Genomic DNA, 9,647 nt, shown 5'->3' with positions numbered 1-9,647 from the left:
TTTTTAAATTACTGAACATATTTTGGACATGAACATTTTTATGAAATTATGAACAAATTTCAAAATAGGAACATTTTTTGAAATTCTTTAACTTCTTCGAAATCTTTTCGAAACTATGAACAAAATTTTAAAAAGAGAACATTTTTTGAATTTCAAAAAAATTTGAAAACAAGAATTGTTTTCGAATCGAATTTCCTGAAGATTGTTTCAAACATGAACATTTTCTAAAAATTGTGAACAGAAATTGAAGACGATAACATTTTTTTAACTTTCATTTTTTTTTAAATTTCTGAACAGAAAAAACAGGAAAAAGAAAAATACGAAAAAGGAAAGAAAAACAGAAAGAACAAAAAAGAAAAAAGAAAAATTAAAAAAAGCAAAGAAAACCCGGTTCAGGATCCTTCTAGAAGGTTTCCAAAACCGATAAAAACCGGCTGGGAATCTTTGGAAGGTTCCTAAAACCGGAAGCGCTGTTACAGGGTCACGGGCGGGCCCAGTTTCAGCGCTCGATAACCAGCCGGTGCGAAAGATCGACAGTTTGACGCAGTATGCGTCAAATAGGATATTCCGCTAAAGGCGCCGAATAGGGTTTGCCATTCTCTCGGTAGGCCCAAACAGCTACCCCTCTCATGAGGACAAGTGGGCCGGGCCGAGAGGCCATACGCCACCTACCGCGGGGCCGTTTTGCCTAAAGAAAAAAACCCTACCGCGGGGCAGTTTGGGAGCAGCGCCGCGCACCTCGTGTCTTTTATTTTCAGTCTCCGCTCGCCTCCAATCGCTCACGTCACTCCGTCCGCGCGAGGAAGCGGCCCGTCGTGCAGTGCTTCGCGACAGACCATCGCCGCCTCGCCGGGCGGCGGCGGACGCTAGCGCGGTGAGTACCCGGTCCGCCTCCCTTCCTCCCCGCTCCGCCCCGTCCCGCCCCGCTCCGCCACCCGCGCCCGACTCCCTCGACCCTGTCTCTTAGTTTCCCCCGCGGCCAAATCCAAGCATTCAAGCTAGATTTCGCGCAGCGGTGGTTTGCGGCGCCCTAGTCTCCGCCAGGGCGGTGGGTCTGGGGGCGATTCGTGCGCTGGTGTTCGGTAGTTCTGGGTTTGAGTCGTGGTTGTGCGGGCTTCGTGATTCAGCGTAGCGGTGGTTGATGGATTGGTTCGGGAGTTCTGTTTAGAAGAGGGGGCGTGGTTTCTAGGGTTTTGATGGTTCGCTCATGCTAGATCAGGCAGTCGGGGCTCTGTATCTGGTTGATTCGGCTGATTGCCCAACTGGAAATCATAATTGCTTGCCATTGCCCCCTTGGCCCTTGGGTAAACAGAGAAGTTCGGCTGATTTCAACTATAGATTGCGTGAGATGAGCTGTTCAAGTTCTGAGACGGCTTCATGGATAGTGCCAACTGCGGAAGTTGGTCACTGTCTGTAGCAAATTACAGAAAGCTGTAGGATTGAAAATGGTACTCCCTCCGTCCCATAATATAGCGTTTTTGACACTACACTAGTGTCAAAAAGACTCTTATATTATGGGACGGAGGGAGTAGTACATTGCTGATATTGCTGGCCAGGTGTGTGCTGGTATAAATTATTGTCATTCAGAACAAGTCACCTGTCTTGGCAGCAGTAGATCTGATTTTTAACGCCCATTCATTGCAACAATGTGCTATATAGATGTGTGTGAATCGCTCTTAGGCGTGTACCATTCTGAAGATAACTTAGTATGAAGCACATCTTGTATTGGTAATGGAATGAATGTACTGGCTTTAAATTTTTTGAAGATGCAAAGTTAGCTATCAATGCTTGATAAGTTATATGTGATCAGTTCTTACAACCACAAATGTTGATTATACTTTGTGTACTTGCTGCAGGTGCTGGTTCATTTGGTGCAACTACGTACAGATCCATATTCTGTTGCGACTGCGCTCTGCAAGAAGACAATTTTCCGAAGCCGTCTTCTTTCTTTTACTAGAATATAAAATAATTTCTGGCCGCCATCAGATGGACAAAAGCAATACTTCTGGCTGTGCTGAGGACACTATTGAGACTCGGAGTTATGCAAACTCTAGCCTGAACCCTGAGGCCCTTAAGCATCAAAGTTTTCCTTTTCCGTACACATCCCCGTCGGGGGAAAGGAAAAATTTCAAAAGGGCAGCTAACAGGGGAAGGAAAGGCTCCCGAGTATTGTCAAGTAGAACTTATCCTTTGAAGTCATCTGAGAGTACTGTCAGGGTTCTTCGTTCTAGATCAGTTGCAGATAAGTCACCTAGTGATTCTGTGCAAACTCCAACAGAAAAAGCCGCAAAGAAGCCACCTAGCGACTCTGTGGACACTCTAGTAAAACCAGCTGCTAAAAGAATAAAGAGGGATAGACCCACAAAGGGTGGTCCGGACGATGAGTTATCGAAAATTCGTAAGCGAATTAGATACATTTTGAATCGGATGAACTATCACCAAAGTTTTCTTGAAGCATATGCCAGTGAAGGCTGGAAAAATCAAAGGTTCGCCACCTCTTTATTCATGTATTTGATTTGATTTGCTGGCGTCTTCTCCTGAATTCACCTTTGCATTTGTAGCTTAGTTTCATTTGTTATTACCCCTTCCATTCGTTCTATAAGGTGTTTTAGTTAGCAAAATTTCCCGATTGTAAGGTGCATTTATCTGTTTGCGCTGATCTTAGCCCAACTCGGTTGTTATCCCATCATACTGCAGTTATTGCGCCATCCACACTGCCCCTCCTTCAACTCGTCGTTTCACATCCATGCGTGCATGCATGTTACTTGCTTATTCTGGATAGCTAGCCACAGCAAACAATTATGATTCTGGACACCATGCATGCATACTATTGCTTTACTCCTCCGGTCGTTTGATTGGATGGCCAATTAAACAGCTGCCGGAAATTAATGAACTAATACACATTGTAGGCAGGGGTGAAATCCATAATACCCCTCTAAGCTCCTCCTTGGTCTTAGTGAAGCAACTAATACACCTTACAAAGGGGACTGGAGGGAGCATTCACTTTTAGTTGAACTATTGCATAGGCGTATTTGGTGCTGTTGCTTCTTGAAACACTTATATTTATTTCATCTGCATATGTGTGAATTAACTAGCAACTTATAATACATATGGATCTGATTTACCACTATTAGTGTAATAATTCTGAACCGGCACAGAAGTACAAAAAAAGGCCATTTTTTGTAATTACAAAATTAAAAGGTTCCTGAATTGGGCATTAAGCTAAAACACTTCTTTTTTTGTTTGTCTTTCCTATTTAATGTGCATTTAATCAACCATGAGTGTGCGAGTTAGAAGTATAAAAGTGACAAGTGACAGGCTTACCATCTGTTCATTTTGTTTGAGAAATACACTCATGAGTCATGAGGTCTACATTCATGTAGCTCTCCATTAATTGCAATGTGAGTCTCTTTGGTCCCTCTCGATAAAAGAAAGAACGGAAAGGGTTTTTTGTGTTCTAAACAATTGGCAGAAGGGTATCCTATTGCACGCTTTATCATTTTATTCTATTGATGTCTTTATTATGTCTTCAGATGTTATATTGCATTCATGTACATTTAAAATTTCTAAATGTGCCAGTTGTAATGAATGATTTAGGGTTCAGTTAAAAAACCTAGACCAACAGCACTAGCCCCTGTGGCATTTTAACAACGAAGAAACAACCCAGGCACACACCCTGCGGAGCGCAAGGCTCGAACGCGGGTGGCGGGCTGGGCGCGCAGCCGGCCGAGCGCTACTAGGCAACTGGTCCACACCCAGTTCCAATTTAGGGTTCAATTAAATTTATGTTCTTATTTGACTGGTTATTTCATCAGAGGCGCATGAACATGCTTTCTTTTCTTTTGGTTCGCATTCATTGTCAACAACACAGCTTCTTGGATGTTCTTAGTTGTGAATTCCTTGCAGCGTGAGTTGCAATATAGAAATATTACTCACCCATACACAAACATGCAGTTTGGAAAAGATAAGGCCTGAGAAGGAGCTTGAACGAGCCAAGGAGGAGATCGTGCGGTGCAAATTAAGAATACGAGAAGCTTTCCAGAATCTTGATCATCTTCTAACTGTGGGGAAGCTTGAGGAATCTTTGTTTGATTCTGAAGGAAAGATATCTTCTGATGATGTATGTCAACACGTTTTTCTTTTCTGATGTTGTGCTGTGTTATGCTTACCATTTTAATCATTGACCATGCTACCCATCTTGCAGATTGTTTGTGCCACTTGTAGTTTGCAAGAAGCTACATTGAATAATGACATCATTCTCTGCGACGGAGCCTGCGACAGAGGGTTCCACCAGAATTGTCTAAACCCTCCTTTACTGACTAAAGATAGTAATATTTATTTTCTCAATTTCTTATGGTATCCAAGGTCCATTATTTCTGGTGTTAATTCATTCATGTGATCATTCCCTTTGTAGTTCCTGAGGGAGAGGAAGGATGGCTTTGCCCTGCATGTGATTGCAAGATAGACTGTATAGAATTAATAAATGAACTCCAAGGGACAGATCTTGACATTAATGACTCTTGGGAGGTAACAGTTTCACTGTTGAGAATACTTGCTGTTTCAAGGTCAAATAAATTTGAAATATATTCCACCATGATACTACATTATTTTTGCAGAAAGTTTTTCCTGAGGCAGCTGCTGTGGCACACGGGCCTATGCAAAATGATGTAGCTGATCTTCCATCAGACGATTCAGAAGATGATGACTTCGACCCCAATATATCCGAAGAACATGTGGCTGGTCACGCAGAAGGATCATCAGAAGAGGATGGGGATGAAGGTTCAGACTCTGATGACTCAAATTTCATGACCTCTTCTGACAATTCAGAACACGTGAAGGAGAAAGTGAAAGTTGATGACCTTGGATTACCTTCTGAGGACTCGGAGGATGATGACTATGATCCAGCAGGTCCTGATTCAGATAAAGATATCGAAGAGAAGCAAGATGAGTCAGACTTCACATCGGACTCTGATGAGTTCTGTGCTGAGATTACAAAGTCTTGTAGTAAGGATGAAGTTTCGTCTGGTCCTAAGGTTGGAGGTCGTACTAATGACTTGGAAGGGGCCCCTGTTCGGCCAAACACATCAATGTCACATAGCAAGGATCTTGAGATCGACCCAGATGTGATTTTACCGTCTACAAAACGGCAGGTTCAACGGTTGGACTACAAAAAACTTTATGATGTAAGCTCAACTTGCATGCTATTTTGGCATTAATTTTGCTTATGTTTCTGGCCTTGCAAACACCTTTGGTATTTTTTGTTGTTGTTGTACTACCAGTGGGTGATAACTTTATTAAGGAAATATAGATAAATCCAATAGTTCCACTGAAGACTGAAAAAAGCATTTATGGGGGTGGTTAACATGATTATAATGCGATAACCATAACAGGGTATGCATCCATACCCTGATAATTTAGCAATAGATGCATAGCCTGTCCAACATTTCTTAATTTTTGTTATTGCTTTAAGGCTGTGGAACACAAAAGAGCTTTTTTTAAGTGATGCTAAACTATTACCTCAACTAGGATTGTTGAGTAGAATTTACTTACTTAACTGTTAAACAGGATGTGTTTTACTGGGTTATGAACCTGACATGTTTCTTGATGCTGAAATCAAAAGGATACTTATGGGGAAGCACCATCTGAATCAAGCGATGGTGATGAGTGGTCTGGGAAGAGCACACTCAAAGAAGACAACGAAGAACGAAATGAAGTGGATTCATTTGCACGCAAAAGCTCCAGGGGAACGCGAGCGGTGCATCCTGACGGTTTTCATGGTTTAGTAAATGATCAACATGCAGGGGGGCTTACCTCTGCTGGCAGCAATAGTAAAGCTAACAAAAGGCATTTTGGTCCAGTAATTAATGAGGTGAAGTGACACATTCCCATCTCTTCATAATAGGTGGTTTTATATTTATAAAACCAGTAGGACAAGCTTAGCCAATTTGCATTGCTATCCAAAGTTTGATGTAGTCGCTTACAACTCATTTTTCTTGCAGAGGCTAAATCAGTATTTCACAACAGACCAATACCCTAGCCGTGCTGTTAAAGAAAGCTTGGCACAAGAATTAGGGCTGACATTCCATCAGGTTCGTATGTCTTTGTCATGAATTTCCAGTTGCATGTGAGCAAAATCTCACAATGGCTTCTGCTGTCAGGTTAACAAATGGTTTGAAAGTACACGTCACGCAAGAGCAGCTGCTATGAAAAATGGCACTCAGCTAGAAAAGCAGAGCAACAGTAGGAAGAAGAAGAGCTCAGACGCAACTCACATGGAAGTTAAAGATCAACCTAATGCATGTAAAGAGGAAGGTATCAGACAACATAGTCCAGTGAAACAAGACACTGATGGTGGGCAGAGAACTCATGTGCCTCCAGAAAGCAGCCAAAGCTATACTAAAACCTCGGGATTGATAGGCTGTCCAAAAAGTGAGTCCAGAGAGAACCATGAAAAGAATACCTCCTCGAAATATGTTGGAATGCCAACAGATGGCTCTGCAGAGGATCAGATTCTGGAGCTAGAACCTGAAGATGAAGGTTCAGACTCTGATGACCTGAATTTTGTCACCCGTTCTGGAAATTCAGAACCTTTGAAAAATAGAGAGAAAATTGATGACCTTGGATTACCTTCTGCGTACTCTGAGGATGATGACTATGATTCTGACGAAGTTATTGAAATGATGCAATCAAGTTCAGATGAATCAAATTTCACCACCTCTTCTGACAATCCAGAAGATGTGAAGGAGAAAGTTGATGACCTTGGATTACCTTCCGAGGACTCTGAGGACGATGATTATGATCCAGCAGGTCCTGGTTCTGATGAAGATATTGGAAAGAAGCAGTCAAGTTCAGAGAAGTCACACTCTTCTGACAAATCAGAAAATAGGAAGACGAAAAGGAAAGTTGATGACCTCGGATTACCTTCTGAGGACTCGGAGGATGATGACTATGATCCAGCAAGTCCTGATTCAGATAAAGATATCGAAGAGAAGCAAGATGAGTCAGACTTCTCATCTGACTCTGATGATTTCTGTGTTGAGATTGCTAAATCTTGTTGTGGCCAGGAGGGAGTTCCATCAGGAGCTAAGGTTGGTGCAGACCGTACCGATGACTTGGAAGGAACGACTATTTGCGCAAATGCGGCCATTTCCAATCTCCCTTCCAAGGATCCTGAAATGGACCAATATGTTGTTTTACCAGTTTCAGCGAGACAGAAGGTTCAGTCTCCGGACAGCAAAAAACTCGCTGTAAGCCCCCAACTTGCTTGTGTGCATATTTTAGCACATATTCTGATAATGTTTTTGTCCTTCATGAAAGCTTTTGGTATGTTTGTTTGCCTTGCTGTCAACTAGGGAGAGTGATTACTTTATTCAGAAAATTTAAAAAGCCATCATGGGAATGCTCAACATGATTTTGGAATATGAGCTTAGAGCATGGTAATAGTACAGCCAACTGCTGGCTATACGATGTTGCCATTTCATCTATATAGCTATCATTTATAGTAAGGTTGGCTATAAGAAGTATACTTTTTTCCACCTTCTCTCTTTCTCTTTCTTCATATTTATTTTAGTTGCCTAGGAGGACGTGTAGAGGCAGTCTCTTGCGTGGGAGCCTACGCCCCTTACCTTTTCATGTCCCTCTCCTCCACATAGGCAAAATTGCCATGTAAGTGGGCTATAAGCCATTAAGCCTGCTATTATACTTGCTCGTAGACATACATGGACAGCATGATAATAGTACCAGATACATAGCTTGTCTGTTTTGTCTTGAATTTAGTTATTGTGTTTAGCATTTGAGCTGATACTAAACTATTGCCCTCAATTTTCTGTTTAGTGCTCCCTCTGCCTTAAGTATTATGTACAATTTGGTTATTATGTGCGCATACATGTGTGTTTCACTAGCTTATGAACCTTACATATTTCCTCTTCATGCTGAAACTGAAAGCAGGCTTATGGGAGAGCACCATCTGATTCGAGTTACAGTGAAGAGTTGTCGAAGAAAGGCACACCTGAAAAGGACAAGGGAAAAGAAAGTGAAGCAGGTTCTTTTGTGCGTCAGAGCAATGAATTCACTCCGCAAAGGTCTCAACAAAGCTTTCATGGTTCGGTGAATGGGCAAAATGCAGAAGAGCTGCTTACCCCTAACGGAAGCAGTACTACAGGTCAGAAGAGACAATATGGGCCAATAATTAATCAGGTACTATGGTTTAACAGAACGGGATAAACAGGCTTAACCAGTAAGATTTCTATCATAAGTTTGATTCATCCGCAAGCATTTCATTTTATTTTTTGCAGAGGCTACATGAGCAATTTAAAACAGATCAATATCCTAGCCGTGCTGTTAAAGAAAGCTTGGCACAAGAACTAGGTCTGACATTCCGTCAGGTTTGTACCTCTTTTTTTCATGAATTCCCATGCATGTACAGTTGTCTTGGCATTGAGCAAAACCCTCACTATGGTTTGTGCTAACAGGTTGAGAAATGGTTTGAAAGTAGGCGGCGTCACATAAGAGTAGCATCCAACAAAGGCAGCACTCACGTGGAAAACCATAGCACCAAGGAGAATCCTAATGAATGCAAAAGTGATGCTCTGAATGAGGATACGCCATCGGGAATTCTGAATGAAGGTATCACACAAGATGGTCCACTGAAACAAGACATTGGTGGTGGGCTGAAAACAAATGCCAGCACTCCAAATAGCAGTCAAAGATATACTACCCCCTTGGTAAGGCGCCCAAAAGGTGAGTCCAGAGAGAATCATATGAAGAATACCTCCTCAAGCAGTTCTGGCAGGCCAGAAGGTAGCGATGCAGGGTATGCAGTTCTGGCTCTTGAAGCTTTGGACGAGAAAATAAGAAGCAAAATGCTGCAGGAGCTAAAGAAGAGGAAGATTGGCTGATGACGTTTCTAGCTAATGACTCTTTGAACTTGCAAGTCGGGCCATGATTTTGGCTGATGCAAGTCAACTAATTCTTTCTCTGAAATTAGTTACCCACATGGTGGGTGTCTTACTCCAGCGGGAGGCGTCGTTCGATATATGGGACTCCCGCTAAGAATCCTTATACTCCTCCAGATCGCAAGTGATAAACTGAACAATCTTGGAAGTGCCGTCGCCACAGCGCACTTCTATGGCAGAGAATGGAAGACACTTAACATTTTCGCCTTGGGCGCTGCTGTCTCCTTAAATTATGCTGTGAAATTATGCTCATGTGCTGTCATTGGTTGTGTACATTGTTGATAAGTGACCAGGTTCAGCTTATCGTTCATATGAATTTTAAACAGTGTCAGTGGATCTCGTTGGTACATGTTGTAATCTTCCCCTTTTGGGGGAAATATATGTTGTACTGTTGGTGAGGAGTATATTCTGGTTAAGACTTATTTTTCATGATTTCCTCTTGTCTCTTGTCTGCATCAGTTTTGACTTGCACTGGAAGCTATGTTTTTGCTTGGACGCCTTACCCAATACTTGCATGATATATGCCTGTTGAATCATTCATATACACCTGTTAAAACATCTTCTTCTTGTTGGTATTCTGATGACTACAGTAGGACACCGCCCAGTTTAAAAAGCATTGAAATGATCTTACAAAAGTTTTGTTCCATTTTATAAAGGAAAAAGGGGGCTAGGATATTTGCAAGATAGTTCCCT

At 42.1% G+C, this 9,647-nt stretch overlaps 1 protein-coding gene across 1 annotated transcript; it reads left to right on the top strand.

Moving 5' to 3' along the window:
• Nucleotides 1-739: 739 nt before the first annotated feature.
• Nucleotides 740-9,386, top strand: LOC119349018 (homeobox protein HOX1A-like). The gene is made up of 12 exons (XM_037617026.1): nt 740-874; nt 1,857-2,486; nt 3,955-4,120; nt 4,205-4,328; nt 4,415-4,527; nt 4,617-5,183; nt 5,621-5,869; nt 6,000-6,089; nt 6,159-7,247; nt 7,948-8,196; nt 8,295-8,384; nt 8,472-9,386. The coding sequence occupies exons 2-12, from the start codon at nt 1,987-1,989 to the stop codon at nt 8,895-8,897; spliced, it is 3,663 nt and encodes a 1,220-aa protein (XP_037472923.1). The 5' UTR covers nt 740-874; nt 1,857-1,986; the 3' UTR covers nt 8,898-9,386.
• Nucleotides 9,387-9,647: the final 261 nt, after the last annotated feature.

The sequence above is a fragment of the Triticum dicoccoides genome, chromosome 1B (assembly GCF_002162155.2).
Source record: "Triticum dicoccoides isolate Atlit2015 ecotype Zavitan chromosome 1B, WEW_v2.0, whole genome shotgun sequence".
In the NCBI taxonomy this organism is placed as follows: Eukaryota; Viridiplantae; Streptophyta; class Magnoliopsida; order Poales; family Poaceae; genus Triticum; species Triticum dicoccoides.
The sequence above is the reverse complement of the archived record's forward strand: the minus strand, read 5'-3'. Positions and strand labels throughout refer to the sequence as shown.